This window comes from Myiozetetes cayanensis, unplaced genomic scaffold, assembly GCF_022539395.1.
Source record: "Myiozetetes cayanensis isolate MyiCay16 unplaced genomic scaffold, myiCay2020 scf21, whole genome shotgun sequence".
In the NCBI taxonomy this organism is placed as follows: Eukaryota; Metazoa; Chordata; class Aves; order Passeriformes; family Tyrannidae; genus Myiozetetes; species Myiozetetes cayanensis.
The window spans coordinates 8531518-8549811 of record NW_026087423.1 but is presented as its reverse complement, the minus strand read 5'-3'; the positions used below and the strand labels follow the sequence as shown (position 1 = coordinate 8549811).

The window sequence follows — 18294 nt, the reverse complement described above, 5'->3', positions numbered from 1 at the left end:
AGGCAGGTATTTAGGAAATCCACAACATTTAGGACTTCAAATACTCAGAGTGACCAAGAGAAATGTTACCAAATATCACTTCCCACACCGCTTCCCCAGTATCTTCTGCCAGAGGTTCGGGGCTTTTTTCCTGAATTTATAAATGGTCATAAATTAAACAACATTGCTGAGTTCTGTTTGTGAAGGAAGGTTATCAGAGATAACCCCTTCTCTCACTGATAACCTCAAGTGAGCAGAAATGAGGCACAAGTTCCTCTCCTTTGTTTTTCTTAGCTACATCTTTTCCAGACCTGATGTTCCTATTGATCATTAAACTCAAAGCATAATTTCTTTAAAAATCGGTCTTTCAGAACGCAGCATTTGAGCTAATTTGAAAGATTAATTCCTGCCACAGCACAGGTAAATAAACCCAGTAAATTCTAACTAGCAGGAATGCAGTTAAAATCTTCATGAAGGACTGCAGCCAATGCAACCAACACCCAGCTTGTTCCATGGACAGCAGGATCACTGTTCAGCAACAATTTCAGATAACAATAAATAACACACCCATCTGCAATAAAAGCAGATTTCAAAGAAACACACAGTATAATCTCCTACTCAAAATGTAGCTTTTCTTAGAGTTAAAAAACATTTACTTTGCAAAGATTGCTAGGAAACATTTGATGATGACAGTCACCACTTCTCTGGTTTGTGTCTTATCAAAAGCCAGGCAGTTTGCAAGGCTTTGTGCTCAGCCTCTCTTCACAACCTTCCCTCAAAGCCCTGACCTGGCCTGACACTGATAAATACTGTGGGGAGAGCACAGGCAAGAGGTGATACAGCTCCAATCTCACCTTTCACAAACAGATGCTCTACAACAGATTAAAAAAAAAAAAAAAAAAAGGAACTCGATCAATAGAGCTGCTGCTTTCCAGGATCACAAAAGTGTGTGTAGAACACCTGTTAAGGGCAAAAGCATTCCCTCCCTTCCAAATGGCCAATTATCCAGCATGAGATCGGAGTCTGGTCAGCACAACTACTAATTAGGGTTCTCCCAGCCTTTTTAATTTACAAATTGCTTCTCCATTGCCTTCTCCGAGATTCTGAGAGTTACCACAAATGTCTACAAACACAACTGGACAAGTATTTCAAAGCAATTCTGTTCTGTAAAGAGCTAATCCAGTGCATTCAAAATAACTTACCCACTAATAGCTTCACATCTCTGACAGTGAAATCCGGGTCAGGCATTCTGTAATTAGCAAAGAAGGCAACGTTAAATACTGTCAAGATAAGTATGTGTACACTTTGGTTACCATAATAAAAGAGAAATAAATGTAGAGTGCTCTTTGTCCCGAGTGCAGGAGGTAGAATCAAGCAAGGCCTCTCTGAAGTGTGGACAGTGCAAGTTCTAAAGACACACAGGACATCTTTGCCTTGACAAGTGTACAACAGTTTCTCTATTCACAATGAAAGAAAAGAGGTGTCTTTTCCGAGCACTTCTTATCAGCAGTAGAGTGGGAGGGGAGGGGAAGGGAGGGAAGGGATTGGGGGTGATTTCAATAAAATCCTAAATCTTTGTGGCTTGTTCTAAGTAACTCCTGGGGGTTTGCAACTGGTGGTGCCTCCTGTGTACTCCCCAAGGTGAACATCACACTTGCCAAACTGAGGGATAGAGCAGTAAAACAATCTGTGCACAGTCACACCATCACAGGTTGGATTTGTTGCTTGGAAATAAAACATAAAAAAAAGGATGAATTAAAGCCCCTTTGTGTTACTGACTATTCCAACCTCCCTGTCTGGCAGAAGACAACCTGGCTGTACTTGGTGGGTTGGGAAATTGTTCAATTCAATTTGGGCTAATTCAGAGCTAAATTAAATGGTAGCATAATTGGTTCTGGGATGTTGATGCATTTATAGGATCACTCCTAACACAGGCAATGTTTTAGGGTTTAATGTAATTAGACAGTAGCCTGGTATAGCAAGTGAGCATGTTCTGTGTGTAAAAGAGAGACTAAAATTCTGCAGCACATAGACTGGATAGAAAAAGAAAACAAAAACAGTAGTGGGGGTTTAAAGCTGATTGACTTCATCTTACTGACAATATTTCACACTGCACATTGCACAAAAGCTGACTAAGGAATTGGAATGAAAAGCAGCCCAGTGGGACCTGCCAGCTCAGTGCTCTGCCCCTCTTGTACTGCCCCAGGTTGAAGATAAACAACTTATTTCTGGACTTCTGACACAATTTAGTTAGAAATCAGAGCGATCCAGCCCATGGGCAAACGTTCAGAGCAATAATTTTTACTATTAAGAAAACACTAATAGGCAAAGTTAAAAAATGCATTTGTTGGCATGCACGTATCTTGAGAACCACTTGCCAAATTCTGCTGGTCCACTTTCTTTTACCCTTATCACCTTCCTCTGGTGGGATGCAGAGGCTGGACAATATCTTTTGTTAGTTCTCTGCCAACCCTCACATCTTTGCATTTAGCTGTGAGGGCCCCACAGCTTTGGAATTCACTCCCTCTCCGGAATGAAACAGCCTGAATCTACTGACCTTCAGGGTTCACTCAGAGCCCATCTTTTTTTCCAAGCACTAGAAAGTCAGAAGGAGGGGAAGGAGGAACTATTTGTGGGTGACAAGAATATGCCAGGTTTGCCTGCAAATGCACAGCTTGCCTGTATTTGATGTCAGAAATGCAGAACAATTAGATGGGTAAGCTTTTCACATTCCTATAAATCAAAATGAAAATCAACCACCAAGATAGAGAACAATCCTAACCCCGATGGATACGAGCAATTCCAGCCTTTCTAAGGGCTGCAGCAGCAGCTGACAATAAGCATTACTCAGACTGGAAGGATACAACCCTCCCTGGCAATGGAATTGCACGTTTAGCTCTTTGGAGAGTACACCTGGCAAATCCTTGGGGTTTTTTCTCTGCACTCTCAGGTTGTGTGACACAATAAAGAAGGAGAACACAGAATAATTTCAGGCTTGAAAACAGCAGGTTTCAAGTACAGGAACCCATTTTGTATTTGGGTTGCCCTGGGAGGTCCAGCTTTAATTCCAACTCGTTGTGCTGCCGTAGGTGACTGTACTTCTTCAGCTCCAGCCCCACCACACAGCTCCCATACAATCCTGTACACTCACTCTTATACAATCAGGGCTGGTTTGCTACAGCGTTAGGATAGGAAAAAACCCACAAATATTGTTTTCTTGGATATCACCAGTCCTGTACCACTCACTCAGTGTTGGTTGGTTGGTTTTTCTGCACATAAACCCAGGACAGCAATGATGCAAGAACAGCCCAGAAATACTTTTTTTTCCTTGCTGTCATGCAATTTTCAGACAATGCATCTTGTGTAAAACCACTCTGAATGCTTCTAAAGATTTCAAATATCATCAAAAAATAAGTGAATAATAGTATAGGGGGGGTGACTTAACTCCAAAATATGACTGACTGCATCTGAGGTTTTTAAGCAGTCTGGAATATGCAAGCCATGTCTGTTGCCTCAAACGGAAAAGAAATGCAAACACCTCAGTGTGCACTGGGTGCCTTCTGGTAAAGGTTTAAAGATGTGCTAGAGAATCTATTCAAAAGCTAATGAGGATGAGCTCTGGCCAGCACAGGTATGTGATTAACCACATTACAATGCAAGATGGCCATTGCTCAGATAAGAGACAACATCTCTCCAAACAGCATTCCCTCTCCCAGTTACAATCCTGGAAACAGTCAAACAGCCCTCCAGGAAAAAGTTTCCATTCTGCTGAGAGATCACAGGTGGGCCTTCCTGCTTCCAGCCATAGGAGTAGCAGCTCATGACGGTCAGAGACACAGAGGAGAGCAATTTTCAGAGTTTGATCATAATGATTTTTCCTCATTCCTCTCATTCCTTGCTATTTCAGAGCACCTTCAAGCACAGTAACCAAACTGTTCAGCTCTGTGTTGTGCATCTGCCAGGCACAGACATGCCAGCTGACTGCTTAGCAGCAAGCACAAGGGGAAGCATGTATCAGCAGTTATTCAAAAAATCATCTTATACCATGTATTTTGTAGACCACTGTATCTCAAAAGTCCCCCTACACACTTGTGGGTCACACAGTCTGCTATGTCATGATGCACAGAGCCTGCTCAGGACAAGAGACAGTGGTGCCAGAAACCACCCAGAGACTGAAGTTCCCCCCATTGTGGATCAGTTAGGCAGCTGCCAATCCTATTTCCATCTTGCTGGAGTACAGTGCACACAGCATTTTGGTATCTACACATCCCCAAACCTCAGGCATTGCAAGCCAGCGACTTGTGATGGATATACGTAAGAAGCGGAAATGTAAATAAAATTAAATCCCGTTATCCTGCAGAGTGCCAAATAGGAAAGTTCGCTCATGCACTTCACTTCTGTCACCTAAAATACACATAAACTGTGTTTCCAACCTCCTCTCACTCTACTGGCACTTATGCCCAAGGGTGTGCCATTCCTTTGCAACATCATTTCAAGCTAATAAATCATGCTCATTTAAATAAAAAATACAGGAATGTTGAGTGTCCCATAAGAGATTACTGATCTACAAATTCTAGTACTTAATCCCCCAAAGCAGTCAGTATTCAGTGATTCAGCAGAGAATGGAAATATAAAAACAATTCACCCAGCTAACTGTGAAATGGAGAATTCAACTGATTCCACGCAAAAACCATCCAAAATTCACGTATCAGATAACTTGCTCTTATTTTTCTCAGCACACTAATTCAGTAAAAATATCCTCAAAGGAAAAAAAACAAAGCTCTTCTCTGACCATGAATTCCAGCTAGAGAAAGAAATTGCATGTGATATGTGGATAGGTCACAAAAGGGAGAAAGGGAAATAGCCCTAGGAAGGAGGAAAGATGTCAGGATAGTATTAGAGTTATTAAGTGATATTAAGTTGGTGGGGATCTGAAAAGCTGGCTGGTCAAGCCTGGCTGCTGAGTCTATTTTAAACTCATCACAGCAAACTGGAACACATATTTTTCCTCACTGTCCAAAGTGTGGGTGTGTGACAGAGCAGCAGGTCAGTGACTCCAGGTAAAACTTTTGCTGTGGATTTACTCCTCTTCCACCTCTCCCCAGTCCAGTTCAGAACTCAGAGGATGCAGTAACCCAACTGCCAGAGCTGCACAACGCCAGCTGAAGACAAAAGCATGCAGCACTCAGCCTGCTACTTCTTCACTTCCAACACATGTTCCAAAACTGCTGTTGATTTGACTGCTCTGATAATGCTGACAAAGCAAGGCACCTGATGTTCAATGGTCTCTTTGAGGTGTGGTTACCTGTCTTGAAGAAAAACAAGCCAACACATGACACAAAATCCAGGTTCCTCTTTACATGATCCCGTGCCTTGAGGAGTCTCTGAACCCCTGGACCAAGAGAGACCAAAGCGCCCTCTCCACAGGCAGAATTCCCCCAGGAGTCTCCAGGGAAAGCACATGGCCAACCCAAAGTGGAGGGGAGTGCCAAGTTGCAGCTCTCCAGATTTTGGGCACAGGACCAACACGGAAGCCAACGATGATGTGTGAGCTGAGATTTGAGTGTTGAAATGTCTCACTGAAACTGCCTCGTTACAGAATCCTGAATCGTGAGCATCAAGGAGAAAGGGACGTTACATCCAGTGGTCAGGACGCGAAGAAGCAAGGCATCTGTGGGAAGGATCTTGTGCAGCACCCACAGCACATCAGGCAGCCTGAGGCCTGGAGGCATCACCGTGGGTACAGGTGGCCACAGGAAGCACTGACCCAGGCTGGGAGACTGGTTTTCCATCCTGGATAATGCCTGGCCATTTGCAGCTGTGGATCTGAAGCCCAGGAATGTTTGTGTCTGGGATGAGCTCTCACCTCCACACTTCTCCCCTGCTGGAGCACAAGCTGAACTGGGACCGTTGGCACAGCAGGAGCTGAAACATCTCCCCACTTTCCTTCTTGAACTGTGAGGAATTTCGCATGAACTTCCTCACACACAGGAGGAGGATGTGGCTGCTGGGAAGGTGCAGTAACACCTCTGGCTCCCAATTTCTTCAGGAACAATACTCCAAGATTTTATGACTTGCCCTTTAGGAGCAGCAGTTTAAAACCAATGCAGACAGAGAGAGTCCACTAAGCACCTCTTGTTCAAAGTTCAACACATAAACCTATTTTACTTTGTCATCAGAGCCATCACAGCAGCTCCTGTTTGCTCTGATAGTAAAGGCACATGTGGTTGTCAAATACCCCAAAACACTGCTTCTTCTCTTTCTCTCTTTAAATTATATTGGGGTGGCTTGATTCTTTTTAATTAGTAATTGGGACCCCTTGGTCCCCTGAACTGTGAGGTGTTCCAGCTGAAACTGAGCAAAGTAAGTAATGATGCTTTCAAAAAATTATTCATCTGTTTTTCAGCTATAATCAGTTACACAGTCCTAATTTCCAGAAGTATCAAGAAACATTTATCTAAACTACGGATTATGTGGCTGATAAAGTTTATCCTTTTAATATTTCTCTCTTAGACACTGTCACTTTCACAAACAAACCTGCGGGATTCTCTTATTAAAATACCGAATCCTTTGTGACTGGATATTAACAAAATGCAACCTCAAGAAGACTCCAGTAATCCCACATTTAACCAGACATTATTAAATATTTACAAAGCTGAAACATTCTGAAGAGCCATGATTATAATGGAAAATGACAGGCATCATTAGACATTCCACCTGTAATGCAGAGAACAATTGAGAGGTCAAAAATTGAAGGGAGTTTGTTCTGTCCTTACAGCATGGACTGGGCGCAGAAACCTTTGGATTATATTCCTAACTTTCACTGCTGACTTATTTTTGATTGTGCAGCACCACACTGGATGCACTTAACTTTTATAGACCTCATTATCTGCTTGTTTATAAGCGGAAAATAATCATTCCTCTTCTCAAGGGTGCTGACAGTCAGACTAATTGCAATCCATTTTGAGATCATCAAAAGAAATATCAGATACAAGTAGAAAGCATTACGGTTATTTTATAAAAGCATTTATTAATCATCAAGATTTGCTTGTAACTTACTTAATTCCCAGTCCATCCTTATTTCTGAAGATGAGGGGAACTCTGAGAGCTTCTCTTTGCACATACTCAAAAGTAAAATCTGTGAAAATGAATTAAAAAAAAAGTCCCAAATCAATTACAATGGCATTGGCACCTCAGGTTACATTCTCTCAAACGCTCCTCATTTCCCTTTTCTCACCAAAGAACTCCACTATCACCTAAAGAGAAACAGAAAGAGAATGCATATTTTAGTCTAAACCGGAAACCCCCTGACAGACAATGCTCTCCCAGCTGCTCTCCATTTTTCCTGTTCACTGATGCACATAAAATAGAATCCAGTCAGTTTGTCAATTAAGGTCTGGGTTGAAACACCCAGGCTGTAATGAAATACCAAATTAACAGTTAAAAGATAATCCTGACTAACTTACTGTGAATCAGTCTACTACTTTTGGGGCAAATGTGTAGTTTAAACTGTATGTGTAAGTTTAGGTAATTTCAGCTATGCATTTCTACATGTTTTCTTGTGAGGATTGTCTGGTTCTAACAGAAAAAGCCCTGATTCTGTGAAAACGTAATTTCTTTTCTAATTTCAACAGAGAAACTTTTAATTAATCAGAAATGTAACTTTAGGAGCTGATAGTCAGGAAATTTATACAGCTCCTGGCACCTAGTAAATCTGTGAAAAATTAATAGTTTTTGTGGGAAGTCAGGAAGTCACAATATAACACACAATCAAACTGAAAATCAAACATAAATTTGTCATGTTACCCCTGGCCAGCATCACCCTGTTGCTTCACTCCAAGGATTATGCAGGACTGGCCTTTCCTGGGGGTTTCTCTGTGTGCTGTCTGGCACAATAGCAGTGATTTGGGGATTAGAGAGGAAGTTACAAGGCAGCGGTTTGGGTGAGCTGTGCCTCCAAAACCCCACACTCCATTTGGAGCCTTCTGCCACAGAGAGTAGAGGAATTCCTGCAGCGACCACTGTTTCTATGGCTCTGCTATTCCCCCTTCCTTACAGGAAAAAGTGACTTTTATAGAGTGTCCATACGCTGCCTTAAAATGGAAAATATCGCTTGACTCTTCAGACTACAAAATGCACTGCACTGCCAAACACTGTACCCTGCATTATATTCGGGTACACAGGAGCAATTTAACTGCAGGATTCATCCAGCAATGTCCACCCGTGATCCTGGGAGAGCAGGAGCACCTCAGCCCAAGCTTCTATCCCTGATCCTTCTCCACTCTAAAACCCACACTGAAAGTAAAAGGGGACCTTGAGGCCAAGCTCCCACGCCTGCACGTGTACTTCTCTCTATTTGTACAACTTTTTCTTTGCTGTATTCAGTTAGCAATTATGACAAGTAGGGATATAATGTTCCTACTTAGAGTTACCAAATCAGAGCACTGTAATTATCCATTTACAGAAACATTACAATTACAGACACTTTATTGCTACTAGTCTTAAAATAAGTGTAATGAATACTCCATTTAACTAAGGTTACCAAGTAAATATTTGTGTACTAGAGAAGTCTTCCTTTCCCATAGGCATTCCCATTAAAGCTCAGGGCTTAAGGTAAGCAAATAAATAAACCACAGAGATTTTTTTATGGACACTGACCCAAGTCAGAAAGTCAACAAACATCAGGAGTAATATGGGTGGAAGAAGCAGAGGCAGCTGTATAGCCTTGCAGACTAGTAGCTATGACAAACTGCATTCAAGCCAAAAATCACACCACTGCAAGAAGACTTATCAATAAAAATAAAACCAAGGACATGGGAAATAAAAATAAATAAATATACCGCTCAACTAATTCCATGTGTTCATACAAACTGACTTTTTTATTCTTACCAACGCCTGTCATTGTTTTGCCCAGATTCAATTCAGCTCTTGGGTTTATAAAGAAAAAAAATTAAACCAATAGTAAAAATAAAACCAGAGCAAATAGGAAGGCAGATCTTTTCTTCATAATGCCCCAACAAAGCATTTAAATCCCTTGTGGGGTTGAACAAAGCCGACACAGACCACAACAAAATAACAAAAGACACTCATTTATTTTCAAGTTCCCTAGAAAGGAGAAAGCTGCTCAAAGATTTTGGAGCTGCCCAGCCAGGAAAGCTGTGGATTGTATTATCCTTAGCATGGAGCAATGGTAACCACTGGGCTCTTTGGAAGCTGAGGGGAGAATGCAATCATTTTCTGGAAAATTAATTAACATTTACCAGCTAAAAAATAGGTGTTTGTGTTTTGTTTGGAGGAAGAGGTAGGTCAGGGTCGAGCTTATCTCCTAAACAAATATCTTCCTAAGTAAGATAGGTATTTAATTTCTCCACCACATCAACTTTTCTAAAAGGAGCTTAAAATGCTCATGCAAAACTAAGCCTAGGGGAGAAAAGGAAATTTTCTAAACTCGATTAGTGGCTCCGCACTCAGAGCAATTTCAGGAGGATTACAGCCCAAACTTCTCTTTGCTGAGAAAGCCAGCTCAGACAGGCGTCCTCGGTCCGGCCGAGTTTCAGCGATAGCCATCTGGGATGGGGATCCGTGTCAACAGTGCAGCGGTAAATAAAGGTGACCTGCAACCCCCCCGGCCTGTTTGGTTCCCGGGCTCTCCCGTTTGCCTTCCTGCCAGGGAGCCGTGCGGCAGAGCTGGGCTGTCTGGCTCTGCTTACCGCTCCGGAATTCAAGTCACCTCAGCAAAGCAAGTCACTTTGGGAGGGCAGCGCTGTAATTTAATATATGATAGGCTCACAAAGAAGTTATTGACTTTAAAGTCTCCGAGCCTGGCCAACAGACTCATCAGTCGCACCCTTTCGCAAAAGGGGTCCTGGATTCAAGAGGGGGCGGAAGGGGAGCAGGAATCACCTCCGGCTAAGTGGGGGCTGGGGTTTCGGCCTCTCCCGTGCCAGGACCTAATTCCTGAAGATCCCGGTGGTGCGCTGGGGTCACGGTGGCGGGGCAGGGCGGGGGGAGCTGCCATGGATCACCGCGCTCATCCCGGCACCGCGGCGGGGCTAAAGCCGCCCTCCGGGTGCGGGGTGGACGGGCCGGGGCAGCCCCCTCGGGGCGGTGCGGGCTGCAGGGCCCCGCACAGCAGCCTCCCCGTGCTTCCCCTCGGGCCGGCGGCGTCACCGGATCCCCGGGCAGGGGCACGGGCGCGAAATCCGAAGCCGGCGCGGAGCTGCACGTGGAGGCAGCGGCGAGCGCGGCCCGGCTGAGTTACCTTTGCCGTCCATGGCGTGCACGAAATCCCCGTGGTACATTTTACTCTTTAATTTCTCTTCCAAATTGAAACTCCTGATGCTCACAATTTCCTCCACGTCCGAGAGGTCCTCGTTCTCATCGTACCGCCTCCGGCCGATGCAGCGCTAGAAAAGACACACAAAACCCCAAAATAAAACACATTGTCCGGAAAAGAAAAAAAGCGAGGAAAGCGCACGGATCGTGCAAAAGGGTTTGATAAACACGCTCTGGGGGAAATAATTAAGATGGCAAGACACAAACTGAACAAAACCTGAACCCAAACAAGCTCCAACACAGCTGCATGCACAACCTTTTCCATCTCGTGACACGGAACTCGGCAGGAATAACAGGTGCTTGGCTGCAGGAAAACTCAAACTTGGGCTGCTGAGCAGGGGCTGACGCTGAAAGGCGAGCGGGGGACACGTAACTCGCCGACAATTCACAAGCTACAGCACCGATGCGTTTTGCAATCCCGTAAAAAACCGTGAACGGCGGCCGACGCTCGTTAGCAAGCGGATCATTTTTATTATGATTATTATTTTTGCACGTGAGCACAAGCTAATTCCCCGGGGAAGGAAAGGGGGGCGAATCATCGTATCTGATGATGCCCAGCATCCAGGTTTCGGTATTTACATAATCCGAGTGTTTCCATAGTCACACCGGAAGCGGCGATTTAAAAACCAGATCGCTTTATGTAACGCCGCGATGGATGCGCAGCCCCCGCCCGCTCCCCCCCGCCGCCCCGCACGCCCGACAGCGCGGGGGTCCGCGGGCGAGGGGCTGCAGCGAGAGCAATGCGGGGGATGGCGGGGTAGGCCCGGCCGAGGCCGGTGCCGCTGCCCCGGGGAAGCTGCGGCGGGCGCGGAGCCGCGGCTGGAGGCGGCGGGGACCGGCCGCGCACAAGGTAGGTCCCCGCTGGAGCGGGGGGACCCCGGTGCACCGGCTGCCGCCGGCGGCTCTGCCCCCTCTCCCGGCAGCTCTCCCGGCAGCTCTCCCGCCCCGCTCAGCCCCGCGGACACGCGCGGTGGATCAGCACAAACCCGCACCCACCGGAAAAAAAAAAAAAAATAATCCGTGATCGTCCCACCCTGCCCTTCCCTCGGTTCCATTCCGCCCCTTCCCCGCTGCCTCAGCCGCGCGCTTGCAAACTAAGTCGCTCCGCTGCCTACGTCCCGCATGCATTGCTCCCTTTGCAAACAATTAAGCAAAATCAATTAAAAGGCACGAATAGGAAAGAGACCGAAGCCAGCTACACACCAATCTTCTTCCAGAGTCTTTCTTTGCCTCCATTTTTTTTGAGAGTTTCATCACTTATTTGTCAACAGTTCCTGTCCTGCATTTTTGGCCCAAATGGGGAGGAGGCAAAACAAAAGCCATCCAGGGCTCGCTAAAGTTTTGCAATTTTGCACCAGCACTTTTTTTTTTTTTTCGGGGGAGGAGGGGGAGGGAAGGGGAGGGGGCGGCGGCGATGCCTTTTGCAAAGTCCTAAGGAACCATGTTCAGGCGCTGCGTGCGGAGCGGGGGCGCAGGCGTCGCAGTGCCCGGAACGTAAACAGCGGCGGGGCCGGGGGTGACGGGGGGCGGACCGGGGACACGGCTCGGTACCGGCGCTGCGGGCTTTGATGGCCGGGGGCACCGCACAGGACCGGCGGGGGGCTGGTCGGGATGGGGGGCTGGCCGAGGTACCGGGGCGGTACCGACTCAGGGCTGGCTGGGGGACCGGGGCGGTACCGGCGCTGGGCTGGCCGGGATGGGGGGGTTGCCGGGGGTACCGGGGCGGTACCGGCGCTGGGCTGGCTGGGATATGGGGGGAATGCCTGGGGTACCGGGGCCGTACCGGCGCTGGGCTGGCTGGGATAGGGGGGGAATGCCCGGGGCACCGGGGCGGTACCAGCCCTGGTCTGGCCGCCGGCCCCGCCGTGCGGGGCTCGGTCACGAGTGCTCGGCACGCAGGCGCTGAGCGGCCGCGGGGGGACGGGGACGGGGCCCCACAAAGGCGCGGATGGTCCCGGGGTTGGTACCGCAGCGCCCGGGACGTGCCCCAAGAGTTGAGCGGTTCCGCTTAACCGGGGAGAATTTGGGCTCCGCGCCGGTGTCCGGCCCCAGCGGCGTAAACCCGGGGTAGAGAGTGGCGAGTGAATGTAGCAAACGCTTGAAAATAATCTTATAATACGCAGACCTGGGGTTATTGTGGCGGTGGCCTCGCTCTGTGTCTCTGCCGCACGTGCGGCTCGGCGGTAACGCGCCCCGGCACCGCTCCCAGCGCTGCACCCACGTGTCTGGTGAGAACCGGCCATAAAACCTGTAATGGGTTAGAGGTGGTGTTAAATAGGTCTTAAATAAAGCAAAATTGCCTTTGTAATAAGCATGTACAACAGGTAGTTAGAAATCCCCTGAAAAACTAGGTAAAAACGCTATGAAGTAGCTGCTGATACAAAAAGTCTGCAGGATGGAGATGCTGCAGTTCCTAAAAGTATCGGCGGGTCTCATTTCTGCAGCACCCACTCACAGCTACTCCAAATTGATGCTGAGCAAATATTGGGGCCATCTGATTGCAATAGCAGGGTCAGAGTGCAGGTTTTGAACAGCCTCCAGGTTCCACAGCGTGGCTCCTCTCTGAAGTGACATCCTTTACCTCCCCTCCACACCCCCCAAGAAAGGGAACATCAAAGGGTACCCAAGCCCAGGGCCGGGGCTGATGGCTTTGGCAGTGCTCCTCTGGTTTGCTTTTTGCAATCAGTTAAACGTCCTAGGTGCTGTATGAAATACATTGAGTATGATGCAAAATGTAAAGCACATTAAAATTCAACTTTGCAGGCCTTGTCGTTCATCCCTCTGCAGAGATCCCTATTTTAATGATCCATGATGTGGATAAAGGCAGGAGAGGACAGAGTTCTAACAGAACTTAAGGGAATGAGCTTCTCCTCCTGCTTCTGCCAAGAACTGTTTGCAGAATCTTGAAAAATCATGTAATCTTTCTCTAACATCTCCCTATTTGCAGATGATTGAACTTTATTATCGTATGGAAGTGTTTTATAGGCTATATATTGAAGTGTGGATTCCAGATGTCTGTTGGAGCAAGTGCATTATTAATCCATAATCCTGAGGAGATATATACATATCTCGACCTTTCAGCCAAGATTACTCGAACTTAAAATTAAATACACGTGTACATCTGTAGGATTGAGGCCAGAGTACAAGATAAATGGATGTTTCTAGAGAATCATCAGCAAAAAACACATCATCCATCCATTCCACAAAAGTACACCAAAAGAGACAGAACAGAGACATAAAAGAAAATCAACTCATTTTTCTAAATATTCCTTTTTGGACATGAACAATCTTAGACTCTTGGTGAATCAAGCAAACCCATCAAGGACTGTATCCATCACATACACCTGGAAACACCAGAGCACATTATGGAAGTGTGGAAGTAAATGTTTCAGAAATACCACAATTTCTATCTATAGATCTCCGAAAATAGAAAACACTTGTTTAACCTTGCTTTAAGACAGAAATGATTCCTAGTCAACTACAGGTCATTATACCATGGAAATAATCTGTGTATTAATTACCAAAAAAATGCCTCAAAAGATCTAGGGAAAAAAAGGGAGGAGGTAGGTTGTGGATGATGAGAATATCCATATCCACAGCTGCATTAGATAGGATAAAAGCATTTAGAAGCACCATTAAACCCCTGTGCTGCAGGACCCAGATTCAAGTGCTAGCTGATGAGCGCTGGGGGCTGGTCTCCCCTCTGAGCAGATCATGCCAGAGTTTTCCTGCAGTGCCCAGAGCTGGGCCCCATCAGGCAGCACTTGGAATGGGACAGCCCAGGGCTGATACAAACCTGGCCTTCTTCACAGTCAAAACTATGGGAAAACCACTCTTATCAACACTGTGATGCAGTATGAAGACCACAGGATCGATCCTGTGGAAAGGGAGCGGTGCTTGTTGGGAAAAGGGCTGGGCTGAACTCTGAAAAAGAGCAATAAAACTTTTTTTGCTGGATATTAACCGTAACTTAAATTATTTAAGATCTAATCACGCTAAGGCCTGGATCCTAACCTTGTTATTGTGAAACTAGGAGCTGTCATTTAATTAATCTTGTACTGCAGAGCTCTTGCTAAAACCAGAACTGAAGTGCTGTGCTTGGGAAGGCTGGATGAAGAAATGGGTTCATTTCACCCCACTGACCTCTAAAACATAGTTACTTCCCATTGGATAGACTGAACTAATCTTAAAACATTTTTTAAAATATTTTTTATCCTGTAAAACCTACCATTCAATACCTTACCTTGGGTTGAGATGGAAGATGAGATATTTAACTATTTCACTGGTTTATGAAGGAAGTTAAAAGACAATTTTGTCTAGATATGACAAATCCAAATCTTTCCCCTGCAGAAATTCCATTAACTGAACTTTAAGCTCTGGCTCGGATGAGATTTGCAGAGATGTTTGCCTTAACCTCCTCGGGATTGCTGACAAACCTTTTATTTGCCTTTTGCAACTTCAAATGTGTCGTTTTTAATGCAGAACTACCATGATTTCCACTTCGGGGTGCCCTGATTCGGTTTGGGTACAGAAACAGGAACAAATGGAAGTGCTGATTTGCCTGTGAAGCTGGAGATAGGTTTCAGAAAAGCTGCTCTGCCGGGGGCAGCACCGCGGCGTGCTCAGCACCGGATCACATTAATCACAGGGTGCTCAGAGAACCTATTCAGCCTCCTACAGAAAATACAGAAGTACATTTTTAGCAGGAAAAGCAAAGAACTATGAGTACCCTTGTGACACTGTACAGATTTCTCAGGGCTCTCTGGAAAGAAACTTGGACTTCTGCCACCTGCTCCGATTGTGTTCATGCATAAATGATCCAGAGAATGGGTTGACATTACCTCTAATTAGGGGTAATAACAGCCTGCTGCTGAAAGGGCCCGTTCCCTTTCTCTTGCATGTACATCCCTCACTCCTCCTGCTTTCCTTCGTGGAGCCACGAGGCAAGTCAGTTCAGTGACCTGATCCAGCAGAAAACTCAGCCATTAAGGAAAAAAAAATATATATGTTTCTTTCATTAGGTCAATTCACTGAAGCTCAGTAGCCATTTGAGTGCAATCCACAGGCTGGAGAGGGGCGAGATGAAGGGAGAGGGCAGGACTACACCCTTTTGGTGGCCTTCTGCAATTGCACGGGTCACAGGTGACAGCAGAGCCCGGCTCTGAGCCCCAGCATGGCTTCAGAAGGACTCACTGATGCATTTCTAGGAGTTAATTAGGCATGGCTGACTCTTAGTTTCAGCTAACTCTAGAGTGGCAGTGGAGAGGTGTGTAATAATGAGTAATAGAGCTGGGAATAAAATCATGTCTCCTGTGTAGTTTGTACCTCAGAGTGGAGCTGTGAAATGGAACAGAAAGTGGGAAAAGGGTGCACTGCTACAGCCCTTGTGTTTTAGTTGCAGAGGAAGGCTTGACCCTTTACTTGTGTTTTCCAGTTTTAAATTTCATATAGGAAAGGAAATGCTCATTTCAAAGCTACAGCACTGGGGCTTGAAGCTTAAAATGACACATGGGTTTCGTTTGGGAAAGGAGATGAGGTGAGATTTCTTTACTGATTCTGTAAATCCTTTTCCATACCATTTCTTTGAATGAAATATGAACCCAGCAGTACATCAGTGTGCAGTACTGCTGTATCTTTCAAAAGCTTTCCCAGTAAACAGGAATAAGAATAATGGACAGAAAAATAGTGGAACAGTGGGTTCAAAGAGCCCATTTTAATACAATTATTTAGAAAGACACTTGAAGTCCTCAGATTTATGTCTCTTTGCAGGTGTTCTGTTTTGGTTTGTTTTTCTTTAGAGAAATCTGTTTTTATGGAACAGATCAAGACCCAGGTGTTATTAGTGCAGAAGTACTGGCCCGTGACGTAACAGTTCAACCACAATTTTGTGCAGAAACAAGAAGAAATAGTGAAATATCCATGTTGTTTATGTACATGTACATAAACATGCCATGGCTTATGAGCAGCAATGTGAAATATTTTTAAATTGGTGATTCTTGGGAACTAAATGACAGAGACTTAAATGTTTGTTTGAGATGTGGAGTTGTACCTTACTGTTTTTTGACAGTTATCATGTCTCCCAAGAAAAAGCCATAAAGAAAACACAATCGGTTTGTTACTCATCACTTTGCACTGTGGTGCTCAGACAGCCTCAGGCACCAGTGGGGGACACAGAAAATGCTGATTGTGGGGTGAGGTCTTCTGGGGGTGTTTTTTGTTTGTTTGTCATTTAAGAATTAAAGCACACCGAAGAAACGGCAGTATTTTATGATCCTAGAATCATTCAGGTTGGAAAAAACCTCCAAGATCATGAAGTCCAACCACAAACCTAACGGTGCCAAAATCCACCCCTAAATACCAACTTATGCTGGACTTCCACTGCAATGGATCCTACACAGCAGAATTGTCAGCCTAAAGGAGAAGGAAGGTGGCCTCACTCCACGGAGTCAGTGATACAAGAGCAAAGGCTCCTTCTTCTACAGAGGTGTTTTAAAGCCTCTGTAGATAAAAATCTCACCCAAAGTTGTTTATAACAAGAAGACGACTGTGTTTATTTCCTGAGAAGGGAACGAGATCAAATCTAAGTGGTAATAAATGGTAGTTTCAGAATGCCTCTGAAGACTTCAAATCGTTAAGACTGTTCTTCTTGGATGCTTCAACTACATCTTTTTGAAAGAATGCCTTGTAAATGAAAAGTATTCAGTGACCTTGTTGGAACAGATTGTTCTTCCCTTTGCTGTGCTTAAGTAAATGAACGACCTTGCAAATCAGGAAGGTGTGAAGAGAGGAACAAAGCAAAAATGTTAACGACAATCTGCACTGTTTTAAATGTCAAGGCAATACAAAATAACCAGTGCGTTTGGTCGCTAGTGGAACTAGCATGGATTCAGCTCTATGTGACCATCCATGTGCCTGTAACTGGTCCAGTATTATTTCTATTGTTAGAATTGTATTTTTCTTACTGGAAATCGATAGCAACAGGTTTGTTTCTGACTCCTGACTCACAAATTTAGTGTGGCTGAAGCACTGTATGGACTCACTTTTTCAGGAATCATCTTCATAACTATGCCATATGTTAGCTGGGGAGTTCTGCTCTACACCTCCTTTTACCCTCTGTAAAACACAGAAAAAATAAATTGGGGGTGAGAGGGTTTATGTGAGCATGGTAATAAAACATCTTTCAACACAGGCATGTGTATCTGTTGAAATGTTCTGCTTAATCAACCTTATCAACCACTTGCTGATAAAAAGGGGTTTATCGGGAGCTTTGGGCCTACAAAACGTGAAGACCTGAACTACATGACAAAGGATTAGGTGGATCAGTGATAACTGGAATTGAGGGTGGACTGTCAGCCCAGGACAGACGTAGGTTAAATGCTTCAGCTTTTCAGGAGGGTAGTCTGGAGCAGGAGGGGGTTGAGACCCGGGTTTGTGGTTGTTCTGAGGGGAGGACACCCCGTCCTGTCCGCCCCGAGTGCAGGGGCCCCGCACGGGGCTGGGGGGCTCGAACCCCGCCCCGAGAGCTACAAATTCAACCCTACCCCTCAGATTTCTAACTCCGGCTTCTACCGAGCTGCTCACCGGGAGAACGCGCGGGGGTTCGACCGTGAGACCCGCTGAGGGGCCGGGGGTCCCTCATGGCCGGGGCTCCCTCATGGCCGGGGGTCCCTCAAGGCCGGGGGTCCCTCAGGGCCGGGGGTCCCTCAGGGGCAGGGGCGGTGTCCCCTGCCCGTGGCGCCCCCTGGCGGCCGCAGCGCTCAGCGCCCCCGGCGCGCGCCGCCCGCCCTCGGCGTGTCCCGCGAGGCTGCCGGGAAGCGGCGGGGGCGGGGCCGGGCCCCTCGGCGCGGGCCAGTGAGATGTTGGCGGGGCGGGTCCGAAGGGCGGGGTCGGACGCGCCACCCAATGGCGCGGCGGGGGCGGGGCCGAGGGCGAGGCGCGCAGGCGCGCGCGGCGGGCGCGGCCCCGTCCCGGCCCGGCAGA

General features: G+C 46.3%; 1 protein-coding gene and 1 long non-coding RNA gene across 2 annotated transcripts in view; one reads left to right on the top strand and one right to left on the bottom strand.

Moving 5' to 3' along the window:
• The window catches only part of KDM2B (lysine demethylase 2B), a 108810-nt gene extending 97129 nt beyond the window's left edge, over window positions 1-11681 (bottom strand). Inside the window, 4 exon segments of the mRNA XM_050318176.1 lie at window positions 1182-1228; window positions 7039-7117; window positions 10241-10385; window positions 11518-11681. Coding sequence (XP_050174133.1) covers window positions 1182-1228; window positions 7039-7117; window positions 10241-10385; window positions 11518-11568 — 322 coding nt within the window. The 5' untranslated portion in view covers window positions 11569-11681.
• A 566-nt stretch (window positions 11682-12247) lies between these two features.
• LOC126641455 (uncharacterized) lies at window positions 12248-17502 on the top strand. Its single transcript, XR_007629258.1, has 2 exons — window positions 12248-15850; window positions 16592-17502. It is a non-coding gene; the product is annotated as an uncharacterized LOC126641455 (long non-coding RNA).
• The last annotated feature ends 792 nt before the right edge of the window (window positions 17503-18294 follow it).